The 24,585-nt window shown below is 43.4% G+C and overlaps 1 protein-coding gene across 4 annotated transcripts in view; it reads left to right on the top strand.

The window, feature by feature from the left end:
• Nucleotides 1–24,040, top strand: part of ARHGAP44 (Rho GTPase activating protein 44) — a 135,077-nt gene extending 111,037 nt beyond the window's left edge. For 2 of the 4 annotated variants that reach the window (XM_077458601.1, XM_077458599.1), the window contains 3 exons: nucleotides 11,795–11,928; nucleotides 12,149–12,493; nucleotides 23,158–24,040. In XM_077458601.1, coding sequence (XP_077314727.1) covers nucleotides 11,795–11,928; nucleotides 12,149–12,493; nucleotides 23,158–23,300 — 622 coding nt within the window. In that variant the 3' untranslated portion in view covers nucleotides 23,301–24,040. Of the gene's footprint in view, nucleotides 1–4,067; nucleotides 4,281–9,323; nucleotides 9,756–11,794; nucleotides 11,929–12,148; nucleotides 12,494–12,880; nucleotides 12,934–23,157 lie in introns of all 4 variants that reach the window. The other 2 variants (XM_077458598.1, XM_077458597.1) reach the window with 2 other exon arrangements.
• Nucleotides 24,041–24,585: the final 545 nt, after the last annotated feature.

Below are 24,585 nucleotides of genomic sequence, written 5' to 3'. Positions count from 1 at the left end.
TAATGCATAGAATGCAAACCACAAAGGTTTACAACTCCTTTTAAGTACCTCCCCAACAACCAGCACCAGGTGGAGACTGATTACTGGGGACTGCTGGGAGGCACCCGCTGGTATACACATGAACTACACAGTTCCAGCAGCAGATGACCAAGGTCGCGACAGCTAGGTAAGCTCTGATTGGTAACGTCATCTGCCCGCTTCTCTCCACATCTGCCAACCAGAGCCCACACGGCATTCATTGTCTTAAATATAAGGCGCGGGAACGATCTTTTTGTTTCCGGCAGCAGAGGGAGATCGCTCCTACCTCTATGGAAGATGGCACGGCTTACCGTAATGAAATATCCTCAACAAGTACACCAAGGTAGACACCTGACAGTCGTTTCTGATTCTTACTCTACTCAAAACAAAAAGTTGGGGTTGGAGTTCCAGTTTAAATATTTCCATTTGTGGTCAGTATGCCCAGAAAGTCTTTGTTTACGAAGATTAATGACGGGATTCGGCCTGTACTCCCAGTAACAGCTTTCAGACTGCCTGAGTTGTCCACTGGGAATTTTTAATGTACTCATTAATCCGAGGATTTTTCATGTTTCAGCTTTTTTTATGGCTTCTTAAAGGTTGTGCTCGCTACCCTTCCAAACCATCTGCATCTGGCCCATATAAGATTGTTTTTTTTACGATGCTGTAAAAATTTTAGAGTGCTGTCTTCGTATAGAACGGCAGCTCTGAAATGTTAGCAAAAAGCCTTTGATTTGTGATCGTTATGATTCTGTACGATAGCGCACCATTTTTTACCCCATCGGGATGAAAGCCACTGGTGACCATGAAGTAGATGTCTGCACTTGTGTACATGTCCAATAATTGAATGTCTTCCTTGTGTCTGTTTTTGTTTATTCTTAAGATAAAAAGTCAAACGAAGAAACCTCAAGAATGATTGATTGGTTTTAAACCATCCTATACAGTGCACATCTAGATTAGAAATAAAGTGCAGGCATGTGGTGATTCTGACTTTTTCTGGAGCACCCAAGAACTCTGAAATCCACATTGTAGTATTTCTGGTGTGAGCTGAGAGCCATGCCTCTTTGTTGGTCCTTTTTAATGTCAACTTGGTAGATATAGGGAGTCTTAGCCGTTTCCCCCTGAAATTCCCAGGGTGATGGCCAATAATCATTGTTGAATGTAATGCTACAGAAAATTGTCAAAAACTGCCAACATAGTACAGGTGATTTTGAGAGACTTGTAGACATACTTCTAAAGATGGTCAGAGACGGGGGACATAATTAAAGAGTTGGTCAGAGATTGCGGACATTTTATAGGAGATTTTCAGAGACTATGGACACGTTACAGTTGTGGTTGTAAACATGCTGCAGGAGACTGTTATGGACTACTAAAGATCAAAAGCTTTACAGACTCTTTACAAATTAATGTTCCTACTGGTTCTAGTACCCAAGAACCACACAGTAAGTACCATATGTCCATTGAGGCCACCTGTTGACCACCATAGGACTAGGAGGACAACCATCATGATAATGGGCCATAGGTCTAGGAGGAGAACCATCATATTGATGGGCCATAGATCTAGGAAGACAACCATTATGTTGATGGGCCATAGGTCTAGAAGGACAACCATTTGTGTTGATGGGCCATAGGTCTAGGAGGACAACCATCATATTGATGGGCCATAGGTCTAGGAGGACAACCATCATATTGATGGGCCATAGGTCTAGGAGGACAACCATCATGTTGATGGGCCATAGGTCTAGGAGGATAACCATCGTGTTGATGGGCCATAGGTCTTGGAGGACAACCATCGTGTTGATGGGCCATAGGTCTTGGAGGACAACCATCATATTGATAGGCCATAGGTCTAGAAGGATAACCATTTGTGTTGATGGGCCACAGGTCTAGGAGGACAACCATCATGATAAAGGGCTATAGGTCCAGGAGGACAACCATCATGTTGATGGGCCATAGGTCTAGGAGGACAACCATTATGTTGATGGGCCATAGGTCTAGGAGGACAACCGTCATGTTGATGGGCCATAGGTCTTGGAGGACAACCATCATATTGATAGGCCATAGGTCTAGAAGGATAACCATTTGTGTTGATGGGCCATAGGTCTAAGAGGACAACCATCATGATAAAGGGATATAGGTCTAGGAGGACAACCATCATGTTGATGGGCCATAGGTCTAGGAGGACAACCATCATGTTGATGGGCCATAGGTCTAGGAGGACAACCATCATGTTGATGGGCCATAGGTCTAGGAGGACAACCATCGTATTGATAGGCCATAGGTCTAGAAGGACAACCATTTGTGTTGATGGGCCATAGGTCCAGGAGGACAACCATCATGTTGATGGGCCAATAGGCCCACCATCATGTTGGTGGGCCATGGGCCTAGGAGGGCAGCCATCATGTTGATGGCTGTCCTTGTAGAAGGACAACCATCACCTTGATGGACCAATAGCTTAGAGTGGGATTAGCTGTGAGTTTCTTGATTCTTGTCATAATTCAAATATATATATGTGCCTCCCAGGAAACACAATAAAAAGATTGAGATATTTTTAGATGTCATAAATGTCTGCATCTCATTTCTAATGCTGGTTTGCACTGCACAGGTTAATCACAGATGTGCTTTAAAGTTGGCCATAGCTTTTCGCAGTCGCTTTAGAACATGTAAATAATCGCTGGACTCCTGGCAGCATAAAATGTGCAAAAAGTTGATTGTCTGGGGTAAAGATTTTAAGGCCGTACATAATCTTTGAGCTTTTGGATTGACTCTCCTACCCTCTTTCCATCCCTCTCAATAACTCCAATAGTGACAGTCAACAGATTGTGTCTCTACGCTTTCCCAAAGTCATGACAAAGATGTCATCTCTTAGCCCTTGCACACACGGTCGGAGATTCCGACAACCAAATCCGTCGGATTTTGTCCAACGAATTTTGTCCGAAACTGTTGCATACACACGGTCGGACAAAGTTGTCGGAAAATCCGACGTGATGACGTTATTTCGTTACGACGGGACTATGTCCAGGTTAGTAGCCAATAGCTTTGTTGTAGGAATTTGATCTGAGCATGCGTGGCACTTTGTCCGATCGGAATTCTCTACACATGATCGGAGTATGTCCGATCGGAAGCATTTTGTCTGAAAATTTTACCAACAAGTTGGAAAACTTGGTCCGTCGGAAACAGTCCGATGGAGACCACACACAGTCGGAATATCCGACCAAAACGGTCCGATCGGACACAATCCGTCGGCATCTCCGACCGTGTATACAAGGGCTTGCTGACTCCTCCCCTAGTTATTTTAATGAAATACTGATACACACTGGTGGCTGTGACACCATATTTGAGATTTGTAAAGTGTAGAACCTTTGCACAGAGCTGGGAATTATCAAATATCCTTATCATATGGAGTCGCCCTTTAAGCAATCACTTTTTTTTATGACTTTTTCCTGCACCAAATATTGAAAAAAAAAAAGTCTGCCTGTACCGTACATGGCTATCATGTCCAAGATGCATGGTGCCATCTTGACTGCCGGAAGCAATGTACACTGGGGGAATAATAAAGAAAATTTAGAAATAAAGGCCATTTTTAGTATCCATTTGGATTATTGGTCTTGTATTAATGATGGAGCCTCAAAACTAGATGGAGAATTTGGAGACGGATTTTGGTAGCTTCTAGGTTTACAATATTAGTAGTGTACCCGGCTCCAATCTGAGAATCCCGAGTAAAGAGAAATGACTGGTAAAACATGTGCCATAGGGAACTGTTTTCAGAATTTATGTTCAGAATGGTATGTTTTATATTCTGTTTCATTGGAACGATCTGCTGTTTTCCAGGTGGGATTGTGTATTCATGTTTTGTGTTGTGTGTATTTTCTTCTTTGCTTTAACCTCTTCTTCTTGTTTTTTGTTTTCTGTTTTTTTTTGTTCCCCACTGTGGGGACCTTTTTGTTTTATCACACACTGTTTCTGGCTCAGTCTTTTTTCTCTTTCTCTAACCTCCCTTTTTATAGAGATGGTAAACAGATGTCTTTTTTGTATTTTCCCCCCCCCCATAGCATGGGCGTACGGGTGATGGACACTTCTTGGGTTGCCCGCCGCGGTTCTTCCTTAGTCCGCAAAGGCCCCTCCACCCCGCCCGCCGTGCAGCCCCCTGCTCCTCCGCTTGAAACCGCAGCCACACCTCAGTCACCAAACCCCGACTTGTCCGTAGAAAGTCCCTCCCCTACTCCTCCCAGTAGCGGCTCCCAGCCGGGTCCTGAGAGGACAAGGTAAGCACTCAACTGCCATCACCTTCACTTTTTTTTTTTCATTTTCGCCACCCTGTCTCTCTGAACACCCTGACTGCAGTTCTGTCTCCCAAGACCGCTTTTAGGTTTACCAACCCCGATATCCATTTTGGTCACCATTTTGAATTTTTTTTTTTTTTTTTAGAATTCCCATGCATTTCAACAATAACACAATAAAAAACATTCTGAAGGCCTCGCCTTTAGACCAAAGCCTTTTGGTTTTTAGAGTTAGAAAAAAAAAAAAACTGATTTTATTTTAATTGGGATTGTCCAGATCTCTTCATTTTAAGGCAAACCTGTCAACCATTTTAAACTTTTACTGGCAAAAGGGCTCAACATTCTTAAATTTTGGACAGTTCTTCCCTACCCATCCTCTCAACTGTCTAGTTATCCCACCCTTACTAGCCTTTGAGGCACTCCTGATGGACAGAGGGGTGGCATGTGGTGGGCCTTAGTGTGAAAGTCAATGAAGCCATGCCCTTGGCCCTTTTTAAAACTTTAAATTGATTCTGTCTTGCCATTTTTAAGTATTTTGAGACTCGGAATGTAGTCTTGTGAAAAAGTAAGAACACCCCATGGAAACTGTTGGCTCTTTTTTTTTTTTTTTTTTTTTTTTCATCAAACATGAGATCTTCCTTCATACAGTGCCTACAGATAAATGTGATACAAATGAGCAATTGAGACCTAAAATGAACATGATGTATGTATTCTCTTGATCGAAATTAATGAAAATGAAGTATAGCCCCTTCAAATCCATAAAATTATAACTCCGTATTCCAGATTAGATGCCAAGGAAGGGGACCTCATTAGGGAGTATGCAGGTGGAACCTGTCTTAACTAACCATCTAGGGAAATCTGTCAGATTTTTTTTCCCGACGGATTTTGTCCGAAACCGGTGTTCCTTACACATGGTCGGACAAAGTTGTCGGAAAATCCGACCCTTCGGAATGTGGCGAGGTTCGTTGCGTACGACAGGACTACGTAGAGGCCAGTAGTCAATAGCTTTGGTCTCGTAATTTGATCTGAGCATGCGTGGCACTTTGTCCATCGGAATTCTCTACAAACGATCGGAAAAAGTGCGATCGGATTTCTTTGTCGGAAAATTTTAGATCCTGCTCTCAAATTTTTTCTGTCGGAAAAAGTCAGATAGAGCCCACACACGTTCGGATTTTCCGACAACATAATCCGATCGGACCTTTTCCACCGGAATTTACGACCGTGTGTACAGGGCATTACTTTAAAGAGAAGTATGGCTTTTTTTTTTTAGTTTTTTTTTTACCCCATGTTTCCACCTTTTTTGGTGCATTTTACATTTTGCAGAAACGCACTACAGTCTATTTAACATGGTTTTCTATTGTACACGTTCACATCTATGCATTTTTTTTTTTTTTAGCCGGTGTGTTTCTGGAAAGGGTTAGGGACTTTTTTTTTTTTTTCCCTGCAGAAGATTGCATTTTGCATTTAATAGACTTCAATGGAGTCACACCAGAAATGCAAGTGTTGTGTTATTTCTATGCATTTTTTAATGCATTGTTTTTAAATTTTTCCTTTAATAACACCGGATCTATGTGGTCATTGCCTCCGCTGATTCATCAGCTGTCAGCAGGGTTCCCCGCCGACAGCTGAATGTAAATAAAAAAAAAAAAAAAAAAAAAATGTTGTGGGGTCCCTTCGTGCCTGTATGTATTTTCAGGGGAACCCCGTGGCAAAATCAAAAAAGAAATTGACGTGGCTCCCCCCCCCCCCAAATCCAGACAGACCTTGCTTTGTTCACTTGTGCATTCAGTAAATACTTAAATAAAAAAACAGGCATGAATATGCGTTAACTAGGATTGCCACCTGTCCAGGTTTTGAATCGTGTCCAGGTTTCAGTCCACCAAGTTCTTCTACCCCAAACTCGCTCCTCCATGTCTTTATGGACCTTGCTTTGTGCACTGGTGAGCAGTCATGTTGGAACAGGAAGGCGCCATCCCCAAACTGTTCCCATAAAGTTGGGAGCATGAAATTGTCCAAAATGTCTTGGTATGCTGATGTCTTAAGAATTCCCTTCACTGGCCAAGCCCAACCCCTGAAAAACAACCCCACACCATAATCCCCCCCCCCCCCCTCCACCAAATGATTTGGACCAGTGCACAAAGCAAGGTCCATAAAGACATGGATGAGCGAGTTTGGGATGGAGGAACTTGACTGGCCTGCACAGAATCCTGACCTCACAAATGCGCTTCTGGAAGAATGACCAACTCTGTATTGAACCCTACGGGCTAAGACTGGGATGCCATTAAAGTTCTTGTTGCGAGGAAAGGCAGGTGTCCCAATACTTTTGACAGTATAGTCTATTATCTACTGTGGTTATTCATTCCCCAGACATTGCATGCACAGTGTTTGTTCAAAAGTCAACAATTACCATGGGGGTGTACTTACCTTTTTTTCCACATGACTGTAGGCTTGTTTGCAAAACTATCAACACAATTTGTCAATTGTTCTTGTTTGCTACTTTTGCAAAACCGGTACATTGGAGTTTCTCGATGATTTTGGTGAGAAAGGCATTCTTTTTTTTTTTTTTCTTAAAACAAGTCTATCAATAAATACGGTAGACCTTTATGTGTTTTAAGCCCTCTATCTAATACCACATGCAAAAACCCATACATACATGCCAGCTGTTTTTTTTTTTTAGTTCTGGCCATAAGTCCCCCTGGCTGTGGTTGCTCATATGAGATCTTCCCAATTTAGGACCTAAAAGCGGCCTGCTTGCAACACAAAGCGACCTCATACTGCTTTGCTGTGTGCGTGGCTAGCACCCTGTGCATCACCACCTCTCACTCACCCCGTTTCTCATGGCTGCTGGCCGCTCAGTCGTTGCGCCCTTTGCTGCATTTTTATTTTTACAACACGCCGTGTTCTGTTCCATTTTATTTGTCTGTGTGTCCGCTTTAAACAGCTCAGGCCCTCTTGAGCCAAGTAACATAGGGACCGGTCAAAAAAAAGCTATTCAAAAATGAAAAAAGTAAAAATGACCAATTTGGATATTGAAGAACAGAGCTGCCTCTCGATCATCTTGCTTAGGCTTGAAGGGGCTTGAAGGAACTGGAAGGGGCTTGAAGGAACTGGAAGGGGCTTGAAGGGGCTTGAAGGAACTGGAAGGAGCTTGAAGGAACTGGAAGGGGCTTGAAGGAACTGGAAGGGGCTTGAACGGGCTTGAAGGAGGAACTGGAAGGGGCTTGAAGGAGGAACTGGAAGGGGCTTGAAGGAGGAACTGGAAGGGGCTTGAAGGAGGAACTGGAAGGGGCTTGAAGGAGGAACTGGAAGGGGCTTGAAGGAACTGGAAGGAACTGGAAGGGGCTTGAAGGAACTGGAAGGAACTGGAAGGGGCTTGAAGGAACTTGAAACTTGAAGGAACTCTCCACCAAGTTGCAGATCTTCCTTCCAAGCTCTGGTGTTAGAACGTCCCTCCTCCCCACTGTTTCGTGATTGGCTAGTCTCGGTTGCAAAACTGATAAGGCAGGCCAATCCTGAAACAGTTTTTAGTAGGGTTGCACCTGGTCAGGACTTGCAGCTGTTTCAAGGCATAGCTTGGCTAGAGGCGGTTGGGTCGTCCCTTTTCTTTAATATACACACATGAAACATATGCAGGATGTAATTTTCCCTTTTTTTTTTTATATTTGTTAGGATTTGCCATGGAGTGCTTAGAGACGAGCTTTTCACATCTCCAGCCCCCGAATTGTAAACTTATCCCATGATTTATGCCAATGCAAAAAAAAAAAGTGCAGTGACTTATGGCGGCCCATCATCCTTTCCTATTCAAAATGTGAGTCAAAGGCAAAGCACAAAGCGGTTTCATTTGACCTGCTTTGCGTGCAATTTAATTGTACCTCCAATAGGAGGGCAAAGCGGGTCATATATAGCCCCGAAATAAGCCTTTCTCAACCTTTTTATCCCAAAGGAACCTTTTGAAATAATTTTCAGGTCCCATACCTAAAATTTAGATCTAAAGCTCAAAATAAAGTTATAAATAACGTGGCATGCCTAGAAACTAATTAACGCTCGTCGTAGAAATTTACCACTAAAAATGCTCTAGTTTAAAAAAATATATATATATATATTGTTTTTCATTTTATATTTATAAAATAATTATCAGAAAAATAAGATGGAAAAGTGTCTTCCAGTGGTGGTCCTTTACAGGAACGCCCCTTCAGACATCTAAAAAGACCATTGGTGGCATGCCACTGACTCTGGTCTCAGAACCATACATGCACTGTAAGATGGGTGGTTAGTCTGCCACAGCTTCAGGAACCCCCAACGACCTCCACAACAGCCTTTCTTATCCAAAAATTCAAATAGCAAACTAACGAATAATAACTAACTATTAAATTATAAGTATTGGAATTTCCTTTCAAATTTGGCTGTTAATGAATGTTTTACGAATTTCATCCAAAGTCACAAATTATCCGAAATAAAGAATGCCACATCTAAACAATTGGAACGGAACTAATTAATAATAAATACGTTTTTTATTGTTGATTATTTCACTCCTGAATGGTTTTTATTTTTAGCTTTGCCGCCACTCAAACCCATTTTTTTGAATCTTGTTAACCAGATAGGCAAATTCAAGTAGGCCAAAGCACAACAAATTTTATTCCTTGTATCCAAAATGTGTCCTTAGGCGCCATAAGTTCAGATCCCTGCATATTAGATTGTGTCTGCTTTTATGTGTTGTCGCTGTACAGAATTGCATGTTTTTGTGATTTGTATGTGTTTGTGCGTGTTGGCTACCATTAAAATCTGCATTCAGTCGCTCTGTGTTTTTACAGCACAATGGCTTTTTTTCGCCAGTTTCTGCCTTTTTAATTTTCAGCTGTATGCGTCTCGCACTTCATATCATTTTATCTTTACACTTGTTGGGTTCTTCCTTGTACAAATATTTTTGCTCTTGTTTTCTGTTTTCTATTTTTTTTTTTTTTCTGTTGTTGTTCCTGTGTCTTTTTTTTTTTGTTTGTTTTTTTTTCTCCGCACCCCAACACCGAACAGCGGAGATGAGATTTCGCCCCAGTGGTCGGATTCCTGTTACAACTACCCTTCCCCTGAAGAAGACAGACCCCTTTCGTACCCATGCTCACAGCACCCTACCCTTCATCCTCACCCTCCAAAAGCTCCACCATCTTTCAGGCTTGACGCCACCTCTACCTTTCGGTGGGCTGGTTACAGCCAAACTTTGCCTCCTTCCCCTCCAAAGCTTGACATAAACTCCAACCCTAAACCTTGCTTCTTGCACCTCACTAAGCAAAGCTCCCTTTCTGAAACTCACGCTTCTGAGCCTAACGTCTCACCCCTTTACATCAAAACCCCACTCGTCCTAACCAAACCCGACCCATCTGGTAACCCTAACCTACCCGCAATGTCTGCCTCGCCCCCATGGCTCAGCTGTTCCTGTGCTCGAGACAAAGGAACCAAGCTGACTAGGTAATTAAAAAAAAAAATAATAATAATCTGCTGTGTATCTAATAAACTGCCTCAGGATGTAGAGTTCAAAGGCTTGCTAGACCCAAGACATTGTTCATTTTGGCAGGTAATGATCCAAACAGCTAAGATAAATACAGCTAAGATAAATTCTGAGGAATTTCAGTGTCTTTGTGCTTAAGCTGTAGCAAATTCCCCCAAAGGACTCGGAGGGCTTAAAATATATCTGTAAGGGTTTGAAGGCAACAAATTTCAAATGCGCCTCCTATGAACAATGAGTCAGCGGCATGAGTCCGTCTCGAAGCGAAGTCTGTTGACTTGCAGAAAATGGTTCCTTTTTACGGGAATAACTGGACAGATATCAGAGGGCTAGGTTTCAATGATCGGTGGCAGAGCAATAATGGTAGAGATGATAAAACCGGGTTAGTCAAAAGACCGGTTTCTCCTTACTTGTAAGAAATTCTATATATCATTTGAAAAAAAGCTGACATTTCCGAAATTGTCCACAAATATCTACTCAGCAGCAGCCCATGATGGCAATCCCAATGCCAAAACAAGGATAAAAAAATATAACAAAAATTTAAGTAGACTGAAGATTTTAAAAGGCCAGGTAAAGGCAAGGGGGTAGAAAAATATGATTACGAATAAGATTTTGAACTACTAAATATTTGGCTTGTTCTGTGTGGAACAGGGGTCTCCAAACAAAGGGACAGTTTACTGTCCTTCAGACTTTAGGAGGGGGGGGGGGGGCAAGGTTGTGACCAGTAGGGCCAGAAAAAGTCCCAGGCCTGGCATCAGTGAAAGTAAACAATGTCTCGGGAGTGGGTTGCATACTGTGGTCAGTAGGAGAAAAAGTGCCCCATCCTTGGTATTACCAGGAGGAATACTGCCCCATCATTGGGTTCAGTGGATGGAATACTGCCCCATCATTGGGTTAAGTGGATGGAATACTGCCCCATCATTGGTGTCAGTGGGAGGAATAGTGCTCCCATCATTGGTATCAGTGGGAGGAATTGTGCCCCCATCATTGGTGTCAGTGGGAGGAATTGTGCCCCCATCATTGGTATCAGTGGGAGGAATAGTGCCCCATCATTCGGTTCAGTGGATGGAATACTGCCCCATCATTGGTGTCAGTAGGAGGAATAGTACCCCATCATTGGTATCAGTGGGAGGAATAGTGCCTCATCATTGGTATCAGTGGGAGGAATAGTGCCCCATCATTGGTGTCGGTGGATGGAATAGTGCCCAATCATTGGTGTCAGTGGATGGAATATTGCCCCATCATGGATATTTTTTGTGAATAGAGGAATAGTGCCCCATTGTTGGTGTCATTTGGGGGAATTATGCCCCACTGTTGTGTTTAAGAATAGTCCCTCAAATCAGTGGGAGGTATAGCGCCCCAAAGACCAAATAAAGGCTAGCAAAGGGCCACATCTGGCCCGCGGCCACAGTTTGGAGACCACTGGTATGGAACATTGAACAACCGCTCAAGTTCACATATGTAGTTGCCTCTCTGCTGTAGAAAAGCTTTGAAATAGAATTGTTGGAAAGGCTAGCTTGTTTTAGAAGCATCTTCATATCACCAGCATTATGAACGTGAATCCAATCTTTTATATCTAGCTAGTTACATTTTTTTTTTATTTTTTTTTTATTTTTTTAATAAAAAAACTCAGATTACTAATACCACCTTCAAGCGGTATGGAAATACCATTGAAAAGGGAGGAGACTTGAAGCGTCTGTAATGTGTTTATATGGTCCTGAAAAATGTTGATTGGCCTTCAAAAAGGTGTCCCCAGTTTCAAGGTCAAGTGCTAATTTTTCAAAACCAATCCTGCAATTTTAAGATTAAAATATAAATTGCTGTTTTTTTTAATCTGTATTCTAGTCCTCAAATATTAAATTTTTTTTGTTGATGTAAAGTCAGAAAAAGTAGTAGGACACAGCTAAATTAGATTGTTTTGCTAATAGATAATGTTTGGGCCAAAATGTGGCTATCCGGTCAGGGTAACTTTCTTCATGAATGTTGCAAATTTCTTTTGCAGTACGTTAAAAGGGAAAGAGCTTTCTCCGGTTTCTGGACCAAAGGGAAGTCCAAGCACTGGTCATATGGTGTCTGCAGGTGGAATAGGCCTAAGCCAGCTCTCAACGGAACAAAGTCCTCATTCCCTTAGGAAAGGTACTTCTTAGATATGATTTGGTATTCCAGTAGACTTCTGGCTGGTTGTCGGTAAGATCCTTAATATCATGTCTGTGAAGGCTTTTTTTCCCCCCTCGACGGACCTCAAGAGAATCCGCTACAATATTGGGGTGAAATCCAAATAGTACAATTTTTTTTTTAAATGTACAGGCCTAACTGATCTCATGGGTTTTTCAACGTTTTTTTTTTGTTTTCACAGCATCCAAGAAACTTGCACCGGTTCCACCCAAGATAACTTACACCCAGACAGGAGCAGTGTCAGACCAATCAACAGGTCAGCCTTCTCCTGTCAGTCTTTCCCCGACCCCTCCCAGCACACCATCACCTTATGGACTCAGCTACCAAGGCTCTCTTTCTTTGACCCCAAGTCTGGCTTCTCCCCCATCTGTGACCAGCACTTTAACAAAAGCCCGTCCTACTCCTAAACCACGGCAAAGGCCATCTCTTCCTCCACCCCAGCCACCAAGTCAGTCTGCTTCCAGTCCTCAGTCTTCGGAGAACAGTATCTTAGATGGCTTGTCTCCCGGGGATAGTATGTCTACAGGTAAGCAGATTTCATTCTCTGTTCCTACTCTGGAGATATATATATTATATATAGGCTATTCAGACTCTACCATATCTCATAGAAACAAATTCCTAAAAAAGTATTTAAATGACTGTTTGGTTTTTTTTTTTTTTAAACATTTTTGAACTGAAGATTAAAGTTAACTCTTCAGCTCATCTCTTTTGGATTCTCTTGAGAATCTCTCAAAATCAAATGATTTAAAAAAAAAAAAAAGAATCAAGGTTTACTGTAATTACAAAGACGGAAATATGCCGATAATTTTCTCTCTCTCTCCATCTCCCACAAACAAAAGCACTAAGTGTTTATGTTTTTTTTTTGTTGTGTTCCCTTTGTCTCCCCTCGTTCTCCCTTCCCGTTTCCTCGCAGCCGTTTGACGTTGAGTGGCGCTGTGTTGGATATGTGTGAGGGGGAGTCTCCTGGTAAGCTAGAGCTTCAAGCGTTTCACACTCGCCTTGACCATTCACTTTAAGGCAACCAAGGAATATCTGTTGGGCACCCTGTTGGTCATACTGTTCTCACCATATGCATAATTAGCAGATTTAAATTTATTTTTTTCTATATTTGCATAATTATCTCCAATAATTCTCCACATACGAGAAAACCTTGCCAAACCATGAAATTTCCAATGTGTAGAAAGGTGTGTTTTTTTTTTTTTGTTTTTGTTTTTTTGTTTTTTTAGATAGGCAACACTGTAGTCTTTTATTTATTTTTTAATTTTGGTGGAGAATGCGGGCATCGAAACACTGTAGTCTTTTATTTATTTTTTATTTTTGGTGGAGAATGCGGGCATTGAAACACTGTAGTCTTTTATTTATTTTTTATTTTTGGTGGAGAATGCGGGCATCGAAACACTGTAGTCTTTTTTATTTATTTTTTATTTTTGGTGGAGAATGCGGGCATTGAAATACTGTAGTCTTTTAAAAAGAAATGGGAGCCCTGTCCTTGCAAGGTATTATGGTTATGCCTATGATGGAGAATGTGCTGACCCTACGGGGATGTCAAGTACTATTTTAACCTGTTTTCAACAATCGGCTTTGGTTGCCCACCCATGCTAAACTGTTGCCTTTTTTTTTTTTTTTTCTTGGCCTGACCCCTACCAGTTGATGTTTGTACATGTAGCTGTCTTGACGAAAGTCATGGTGGGCGCTTTTGGAAATGAACGTACGAATCCGCTCCCCTTCGCAATACATTCCCTGTTGTCACTCTGTAACCTCATAATCATACTCCACGCTGCTTAGATATTACTGTATGTTCATTTTCAAGAACGTTTCCATCTCTAGCTATACACTACGCCTGGTTGGCATTCATCGCTGTGCATACAGATGTCTTGGCAAGCAGGGTAGGACTTTCGTTGAGCGGCAGCAGACAGCTATGTGTATGACCCTCCCCTCTGAGGTGGTAGACTTCGCATGAGCCTGCCACCCCCAAAACGCATGGCTTAGCCTTTCAACGCTTGACAGACATGTCCACCAACACAAAGGTCTAACTGGGAAGGTGTGCGGTGTCGTACCCTGTGCTTCTAGCTGTTGTTTTGTTGCCTGTATGAACCAATGTGTTTTTGTTGTAGGTTGGGTTTTTTTTAAGCCTTTGTAACCTGATGTTGGTGAGATGTCTATCTCATGTTCTGTTGTATTTTGGTAATATTTGGTGTACAAACTGTAAAGGTTTCAACTCTTTGTATGGCTGTGTTAGCTGTTTTGTAATATCCTAACACACTTAAATATCAATTTAACAACAAAATTTTACACTGTGTAGCCAAAGGTTTTGGAATACCTGGTTAACACACCAACGCTATATGACCAAAACAATTTGATTACAATTTTATTGAGTTTGGGTGTTTCCAGTGAAGGGAACTGTTATTGCTACAGCATACCAAGCCATTTCAGATAACTGTGCTCTTCCAACCTTATGGTAACAATTTGGTGAAGGCCCTTATCTGTTCCACCATGACTGTCCTGTGCACAAAGCCAGCTCTGTAAAGACATGGTTGACCAGTTTGGTGTGGAGAAACTTGCTTGTCCTGCACGGAGCCCCGTCCTCAACCCTACTGATTACCTTTTTTTTTGGGTTGAATCGGAATGGCAATTGCTAGCTGGGTCTTCTGGTTCAATACTAGTACATGACCTCATAAATGGTCCTTGGACTGAACTTCCTACAGACACCATCCGAAATCTAAAGAAAAGCCTTCCCAGAACAGTTGAGGTGGTTATGGCCACGGAACGGTGACAACTCTATATTGGTTGGTATGGTTTTGGAATGAGATGTCCACAAAGCTGTGTCCATAGGCTTATGCCCATTTAATGTGTTTGAAATTTGAATGTACTTGGGTTATGTTATGCTTTTCCTAGGGATTCACCGATACCAATACAGCTATCGGTGCCGATGGAGTACTTTCACAAGTACTCCCCGTGAAAATGCTCCGATACCGGAAACCGATAAAAGGATGTATGTGCCGCTTAGGCTTGGCAGAAAAGAGGGGGTATCCACATGGTGCATCAACAAATGCTGTTTGGGTACGAAAGAGAAATGAGTAGCCCCTGGCCGTCCCACATTTGATGTCCTAGAGCAGTGATGGTGAACCTTGGCACCCCAGATGTTTTGGAACAACATTTCCCATGATGCTCAACTACACTGCTACAGAGTGCATGAGCATGATGGGAAATTACATAGTTGCATAGTTAGTAAGGTTGAATAAAGACACCAGTCCATCCAGTTCAACCTAAGTGAGTGTCTACAATTGTCCCTACCCTCAAGGAGCCCACAATCCAAGGTCCCCATTCATATACTAGGGGCCAATTTTGGATAGAAGTCAATTAACCTACCTGCATGTCTTTGGAGTGTGGGAGGAAACCAGAGTAAACCCGCGCAGGCACAGGGAGAACATGCAAACTCCAAGCAGGTAGTGTCGTGGTTGGGATTTGAACCAGCGACCCTTTTTACTGCTAGGCAAGAGTGCTAACCACTACACCACTGTGCTGCCCGAAATGCAGTCCCAAAACCTCTGGAGTGCCAAGGTTCCCCATCACTGTCCTAGAAAGTGGCAACCTTAGCCTGGACTCCTCCAGCCAGGCCATGCCCTCCCAACGCGTTTCACTTCTCCCCCCCCCCCCCGGAGCTTAGTCATAACTAAGCTTCGGGGGCGGAGCGAAACGGGTTGGAGGCGCTTGGCTTGGTTTGAAGTCCAGGCTGAGGTTGCCACTCTCTTCACCTCTCTAGGACATCTTGGATGTGTGACTTCCAGGAGCTACCCTTTTCTCATTCGTACCGGAAACCGATAGTTTGTGGTGTGATCTGAGCCCATACAAAATGAATGAACTCAAATCCCACTGTAAAAAAAAATAATAAAAAAAAAATTGCATGAACAGGAAAGAGGTGTGGTTCCTGTCCGAATCCGCATGCGGTTTCCCGCAGCGCTCCTGTGTGAACCCGGGCTGAAATCACGACCACAAGATTAATTTTGTTTGGGCTTAAATCACAACACAAAGTATCGGTACTTGGTATTAGCGAGTACTTAACCAAATATATTGGTACTCGTTAAAAAAAAAAAACGGGGGGGGGGAGGGGGTTTATCGGTGCAATTCTAGTTTTTACAAAGGTGAAAATACGTTTCAAGGCAAGCAAATCGTTTTCCTGCGCCCTCAAAACCTACGACCACTTGGGATCGACCTTAATTCCCATCTGCTTGGCTCCAATAATAATTCTCCCATGCAGTGAGGCTGTGCCTGCTCTACTGGTTGTAACTGTTTGTTTTGTCTAGGGGTGCGCTGAAAGGCTATACTTGCCCAATCCTTCGATCCTGCGAAAAAAATCACACTCCAGCAGTGGACGGCTCCTGCCATCCTCACATCCAGAACCGGCATATGGGCGTGATGACGTCAGGAACAGTCCATTCACAAGACCGCTGGTGGGGGGGGGGGTGGGGACAGGGGAAGTGGGTGGAGTTTCTGCCGCTCGCGGGCTGGGGTGATTAGGCGAGTCGTTTAGATTTGTTCGTTTTAATTTGATATTTTTTTTGTGAATGATTATTGCTGTGAAATTGGTTCCTCTCGCCATTCTAGCAGCCAGCAAACCCATCCGCTTCCCTGTGCTTGCAGGTGGATCCAATTGGATTTAATCATTGGAGGTGTGTTGATTGCAGTTGGTTTGCTATATATTTCTGTGGTCGGCGTTGATGTGAACAGAATATGAATAAGATATATTTCTGGACTGAAACGCGTATGCGTGGGTCATGCTAAGGAACGTTTTACTCCTTGTTTTCTACTTTTGGCCTTGTTGCCAACATTCGTTTATGATTATGCCTCCACTCTGCAATCCCCTAGACCAGGGGTCTCTAAACTTTCTGAACAAAGAGCCAGTTTACTGTCCTTCACACTTTGGGAGGGCCGGACTGTGGCCAGTGGGAGTAGAAAATACGCCGGCGTCAATGGGAGTAATGAATGCCCCACAGTTGGTGTCATTTTGAGGAATAGTGCCCCATTGTTGGTATTAGGGGAAGAAATTGTGACCCATCATTTGGTGTCAGTGGGAGGAATAGTGCCCCATCGTTGGTATCAGTGGGAGGAATAGTGCCCCATCATTGGTATCAGTGGGAGGAATAGTGCCCCATCATTGGTATCAGTGGGAGGAATAGTGCCCCATCATTGGTATCAGTGGGAGGAATAGTGTCCCATCATTGGTGTCAGTGGGAGGAATAGTGCTCCATCATTGGTGTCAGTGGGAGGAATAGTGCCCCATCATTGGTATCAGTGGGAGGAATAGTGCCCCATCATTGGTATCAGTGGGAGGAATAGTGCCCCATCATTGGTATCAGTGGGAGGAATAGTGCCCCATCATTGGTGTCAGTGGGGGGAATAGTGCCCCATCATTGGTATCAGTGGGAGGAATAGTGCCCCATCATTGGTATCAGTGGGAGGAATAGTGCCCCATCATTGGTATCAGTGGGAGGAATAGTGCCCCATCATTGGTATCAGTGGGAGGAATAGTGCCCCATCATTGGTATCAGTGGGAGGAATAGTGCCCCATCATTGGTATCAGTGGGAGGAATAGTGCCCCATCATTGGTGTCAGTGGGAGGAATAGTGCTCCATCATTGGTGTCAGTGGGAGGAATAGTGCCCCATCATTGAGATCAGTGGGAGGAATAGTGCCCCATCATTGGTGTCAGTGGGAGGAATAGTGCCCGATCATTGATATCAGTGGGAGGAATAGTGTCCCATCATCAGTGTCAGTGGGGGGAATAGTGCCCCATCATTGATATCAGTGGGAGGAATAGTGCCCCAATCATCGGTGTCAGTGGGAGGAATAGTGCCCCATCATCGGTGTCAGTGGGAGGAATAGTGCCCCATCATTGGTATCAGTGGGAGGAATAGTGCCCCATCATTGCTATCAGTGGGAGGAATAGTGCCCCATCATTGCTATCAGTGGGGGGAATAGTGCCCCATCATTGGTATCAGTGGGGGGAATAGTGCCCCATCATTGGTATCAGTGGGGGGGAATAGTGCCCCATCATTGGTGTCAGTGGGAGGAATAGTGCCCCGGGCATTGGTGTCAGTGGGAGGAATAGTGCCCCGGGCATTGGTGTCAGTGGGAGGAATAGTGCCCCGGGCATTGGTGTCAGTGGGAGGAATAGTGCCCCATCATTGGTTTCAGTGCATAAAATCACGGATCTGTTTTCCTCTAGTCAATGCACCTCCCTCCCACAGTTGGCACGTTTAACCCTTTGATCACTCCTGATGTTGACCCCCTTCCCTGCCAGTGTCATTAGTACAGTGATAGTGCTATTTTTTTTTTTTTTTTAGCATTGATCGCTGTATTGGTGGCACTGGTCCTCAAAAAGTGTCACTTAGCATCAGATGTGTCCGCTACAATCTCACAGTCCCGCTAAAAAAAAAAACGTGATTGCCGCCATTACTAGTAAAAAAATAAAAATTCCATAAATATATCCCATAGTTTGTAGGCGCTATAAAACTTTTGCACAGACCAATCAATATACACTTATTGGGATTTTTTTTTGTTTTTTTTACCAAAAATATGTATAAGAATACATATTGACCTAATTTTACTTTTTTTTTTTTATTTATTTTTTTATTGTATGTATTGCAGAAAGTAAGAAATATTTTTTTTTTTTTTTTTTACTTCATTGTAAATAAGGAGAGTAGAGGATGGGATTTTTAAAATGTGCCAAACACAACGAATATATAAAAATATTATTATTTTAATTATAAACATTAAAATGACATTAACTTTCATATAAAAACACCATAAAAGCATCATGAATATATTCATACAGTGAGGATGTAATGTATTCATGTCTACATGTTTCACCAAAATATGGCTTTTTCAGGACACTTTATAAATACTGCTTAGATCATCACTGCATTGTAGCAAAATATTTGTCACACTGGGGGTTCCGTACGGCCCACTTCTGTGCATTCTTTTTGGATCTGCGTTCGTGGCAAGCTCATTCCTGGGTCCAGTATCTCCCTAACGCAGATCTAAAAAGAGCTGTTTGCTTCTCGGCGGCGGGGACTTGGTCCGCTTCTCGGCGGCGGGGACTTGGTCCGCTTCTCGGCGGCGGGGACTTGGTCCGCTTCTCGGCGGCGGGGCCTTGGTCTGCTTCTCGGCGGCGGGGCCTTGGTCTGCTTCTCGGCGGCGGGGCCTTGGTCCGCTTCTCGGCGCCGGGGCCTTGGTCCGCTTCTCGGCGCCGGGGCCTTGGTCCGCTTCTCGGCGCCGGGGCCTTGGTCCGCTTCTCGGCGCCGGGGCCTTGGTCCGCTTCTCGGCGCCGGGGCCTTGTCCCCCTGTCCGCTTCTCGGCGGCGGGGACTTGTCCCCCCTGTCCGCTTCTCGGCGGCGGGGCCTTGGTCCGCTTCTCGGCGGCGGGGCCTTGGTCCGCTTCTCGGCGGCGGGGCCTTGGTCCGCTTCTCGGCGCCGGGGCCTTGGTCCGCTTCTCGGCGGCGGGGACTTGTCCCCCTGTCCGCTTCTCGGCGGCGGGGACTTGTCCCCCTGTCCGCTTCTCGGCGGCGGGGCCTTGGTCCGCTTCTCGGCGGCGGGGCCTTGGTCCGCTTCTCGGCGGCGGGGCCTTGGTCCGCTTCTCGGCGGCGGGGACTTGTCCCCCTGTCCGCTTCTCGGCGGCGGGGACTTGTCCCCCTGTCCGCTTCTCGGCGGCGGGGACTTGTCCCCCTGTCCGCTTCTCGGCGGCGGGGACTTGTCCCCCTGTCCGCTTCTCGGCGGCGGGGACTTGTCCCCCTGTCCGCTTCTCGGCGGCGGGGACTTGTCCCCCTGTCCGCTTCTCGGCGGCGGGGACTTGTCCCCCTGTCCGCTTCTCGGCGGCGGGGACTTGTCCCCCTGTCCGCTTCTCGGCGGCGGGGAACTTATCTGGATATACAGGGTTTCAGTCCCAGCAAAGCTTTTGTCTGGGTCCAATCACCTGACAGTAGTGGCATATAACCCATCCTCTAAAAAAAAAACAAAAAAAAAAACTGTTGAGTCCTGTACGGTATAATTAAGTTGGTTCAGGAAAATACTGATTAATGGCCACTAGATGGAGCTGATGATCATAGGGCATCCTTATTTACTATGACCCTTTAGCTATTATTTTTTATAAATGAATAACATTCGACCCGTAGAGAAAATAAGTAAACATTTGATTTTTTTCTCTGTCGATACAAAACAAATGTATGAGAAGTTTTGCCGGAAGAATAGTATATTCTGTGATGTGAACACAACCTTCCATAGATGGTGCACTATTGAGTAAGAATATTATATCGGAAAGAATACAAGTCACTCGTATCGCCGTGCATGCTTATATCACCAAGCTCTGCCCTAAACATTGCATCCTGGGGGGGGGGGGGGGGGCGTTATCCATGTCTAATATGCTCAGATCACTCTAATTCAGCATTTTTAACATGGAACCCTTGAACAAAATTTCTGGTCTCGGAACACCTGATAATAATTATTATATCTACAGGTCGCTGTACATAAGTGGGAAGAATGTTCCTTACATCTGTGGTCAGTGGGAGGAATCCCCCACTCACAGTTAGATAAGTTCCCACTTGTTTCTTGCTCAAGGAGCCCTCAATTAACCTTTGGAGGAACCTTAAGGTCCTATGGAACCCTAGTATAATTGACCAATTTGTTTAGCACCAACTGGATTGTAGTAATATTAGAACTTCTTTGTTTGCGAAATCCAACCTGGTGTCAGTGGGAACATATCGGAGAGGCAGAATTTGCTCCTCGCTCATGGAGTCCTCTTTTAACCTCTGGAGGAACCCTAGTACTAGTAGAATTAACTAGTTTACTGGTAACAAGGGTGTAGTAATGTTAGAAATTTTTTATGTGCCAAATCCAACTTGGTGTCAATGAGAACATATCCGAGAGGCAGAAATTGCTCTTTGGTCATGGGACCCCTATCAACCTCTGGAGGAACCATAGGTTTCAATGGAACCCTAGTATAATTGACCAATTTGTATAGTGCCAACCAGATTGTAGTAATGTTAGAACGTCTTTGTTTGCGAAATACAACCTGGTGTCAGTGGGAGCAAATCTGAGAGGCAGAATTTGCTCCTAGCTCATGGAACACCTGTTAACCTTTTGGAGGAACCACAGGTTTCAATTAAACCCTAGTATAATTGACCAATTCGTATAGTGCCAACCAGATTGTAGTAATGTTAGAACTTCTTTGTGTGCCAAATCCAACTTGATGTCAACGGGAATGTATCAGAGAGTCGGACTTTGCTCATAACTCAAGGAACCCCTATTAGCCTCTGGAGAAACCCTGGGGTTCCATGGAACCCAAGTATACTTTAGTGCCAACCAGAGCGTGGTAATGCTAGAAATGTGTGTGCCAAATCCACCACTTGGTGTTAATGGGAACAGATCTGAACTATGAACATCTTCGGGAACCCAAGTATAAATGACCAATACTGGCAACAAGCATGTAGTGATGTAAGAACTTCTTTGTTTCCAAAATCCAACCTGGTGTCAGCGGGAACAAATCTGAGGGGCAGAATTTGCTCCTAGCTCAAGGATCCCCTGTTAACCTCTGGAGGAACCCTAGAATAATTGACCAATTCATTTACTGGTAACAAGGGTGTAGTAATGTTAGAAGTTCTTTATGTGCCAAATCCGATTTGGTCAGTGAGAACATATCTGAGAGGCAGAAATTGCTCCTTGCTCATGGAACCCCTATCAACCTCTGGAGGAACCATAGGTTCCAATGGAACCCTAGTATAATTGACCAATTTGTATAGTGCCAACCGGATTGTAGTAATGTTAGAACGTCTTTGTTTGCGAAATCCAACCTGGTGTCAGTGGGAGCAAATCTGAGAGGCAGAATTTGCTCATGGAACACCTGTTAACCTCTGGAGGAACCATAGGTTTCAATTAAACCCTAGTATAATTGACCAATTCGTATAGTGCCAACCAGAGTGTGGTAATGCTAGAAATTTGTGTGCCAAATCCACCACTTGGTGTTAATGGGAACAGATCTGAACTGTGAACATCTTCAGGAACCCAAGTATAAATGACCAATACTGGCAACAAGCATGTAGTGATGTAAGAACTTCTTTGTTTGCGGAATCCAACCTGGTGTCAGTGGGAACATATCGGAGAGGCAGAATTTGCTCCTCGCTCAAGGATCCCCTGTTAACCTCTGGAGGAACCCTAGAATAATTGGCCAATTCGTTTACTGGTAACAAGGGTGTAGTAATGTTAGAAGTTCTTTATGTGCCAAATCCAACTTGGTGTCAATGATAACATATCTAGTGCCCCATACACATTCAGTTTTTCTGGTGAGTTTTGCCTTCAGATTTACCAAAACCATGTAGTGCAAGGGCCTGTCTGCATATAAATTGAAACTCCTAAGGTTTGACCTCATATTATATGGTTTTGGTAAATCTGAAGGAAAAACTCAGCAGAAAAACTGATGGCGTGTGTGGGGCATAAGAGGCAGAAATTGCTCCTTGCTCATGGAACCCCTTTTAACCTCTGGAGGAACCATAGGTTCCAATGAAACCCTACTATAATTGACCGATTCGTATAGTGCCAACAAGATTGTAGCAATGTTAGAAGTTCTTTATGTGCCAATCTTGTTGGCACTGTACAAATTGGTCAATTATAATAGGGTTTCATTGGAACCTATGATTCCTCCAGAGGTTAAAAGGGGTTCCATGAGCAAGGAGCGATTTCTGCCTCTCAGATATGTTCTCATTGACACCAAGTTGGATATTTGTAGTAATGTTAGAAGTTCTTTATGTGCCCAAATCCAACTTGGTGTCAATGAGAACATATCTGAGGCGCTGAAATTGCTCCTTGCTCATGGAACCCCTTTTAACCTTTGCAGGAACCATAGGTTCCGATGAAACCCTACTATAATTGACCAATTCGTATAGTGCCAACCAGATTGTAGTAATGTTAGAACGTCTTTATTTGCCCAAATCCAACTTGGTGTCAATGAGAACATATCTGAGGCACAGATATTGCTCCTAGTCCAAGGAACTCCTTACTCGCCTCGGGACGAGCTCCTACTATTGTGACCAATTACTTTAGTGGCAACCAGGATGTAGTAATGTTAGAACGTCTCTATTTGCAGAATCCAACTTTCGGGAAAATAGCGTGACGCCTTTTCTTCTCAACTGCTTGCTTTTCAGATATCATCCATTTTGACATTCCATCTATCCTCATAGAGATTGACACAGCCTTGCAACGCGATGCCATGAAAGAGGAAGAGCAGCGGCGCGCAGCAGCCGGCAAAACGGAATCGGATGAGGAGTCGGAGAGTACGGCTCTCTGACGGTGACTACACCTTGTGCCCAACGTGACCAACAGCCAAATCTGTGCCAATTCCTGCAAATGATCCCCCCATCGTGCTCCTAGGGGTGGGGGTGCCTTTTCCCGAGAACAGGCCTTTTTATGACGCATTGTCCAATTTCCCCACCAAAACGGAAAAAAAAAGGGATTTGTCAAAATTAATTCCGTGTGTTTTACGTCTGTTGGACCACTGAGACAGGTAACAAGGTGTCAAAGTCCAGTTTTGTATCTTAATAATTATCTTCTGAGTAACGGGAGTAATGTGTCCGCCATTTTATTGTAGTTAGTGCTGCTATCTCCTTCCCGTAAATTTCACACTTCCCGTAACGGAGGGCCGATGCTGCAATGTGAGGGTTTGATGCTCCACAGCCTCTTGCCGCAAACTTTACTTTTTTTTTTTTTTTTTTTTACGCCCAGGTCTTAAAAGTTTCTTTTAATCGCATCTTACCGTGCTTTTTGCCTCTTTTAAACTTGGATTATTTAAATGTTTAGTAATATTTATTGAGACTCAGAAGAGTTGTACAGTTTTAGGCCTCGTTTATCTCATGGGACTGCATCTGGTATCCTGAAATAACAACATTTTTTTTTTTTTCCATTTTTAATAATTGGTACTATACCTATGACGACCCCCCCAACCCAACATAAGTTATTATGTAATTATAAATATGTATTTTGCTAAATATTTATTTAGAAAAATCATAAAAGCAAAACAAGTAACATATACATTGCAGAATATTTTTTAGTCACATTTAAAGTGAATTTTTAGATTACAAAAACAGTACCTAAAATTAATATATAAACAGTGCAACCACCTGCCAAAATTAAAAAGGGTGGGCGCACAACTTCATACGCAATTTTAAATAAATAATTGTCTTTTTTTTTTTTCATTTTGGGAGGTGGGTGTACTGTGTATAAATTAATTTAAAAAAATTGCTTTGAGAATTTTAACAGTGCAACCACCTGCCAAAATTAAAAAGGGTGGGCGCACAACTTCATACACAATTTTAAATAAATAATTGTCTTTTTTTTTCATATAGGGGGGTGGGTGTACTGTGTATAAATTAATTTAAAAAAATTGCTTTGAGAATTTTAACAGTGCAACCACCTGCCAAAATTAAAAAAGGTGGGCGCACAACTTCATACGCAATTTTAAATAAATAATTGTCCTTTTTTTTTTTTTTTTTGGGAGGTGGGTGTACAGTGTAAAAATTCTCAAAGCAATTTTTTTAAATTAATTTATACACTGTACACCCACCTCCCAAAATTAA

This window comes from Lithobates pipiens, unplaced genomic scaffold (genome assembly GCF_037356315.1).
Source record: "Lithobates pipiens isolate NorthernLeopardFrog02 unplaced genomic scaffold, aLitPip1_a1.2 Scaffold_28, whole genome shotgun sequence".
NCBI lineage: Eukaryota > Metazoa > Chordata > Amphibia > Anura > Ranidae > Lithobates > Lithobates pipiens.
The sequence above is the reverse complement of the archived record's forward strand: the minus strand, read 5'-3'. Positions and strand labels throughout refer to the sequence as shown.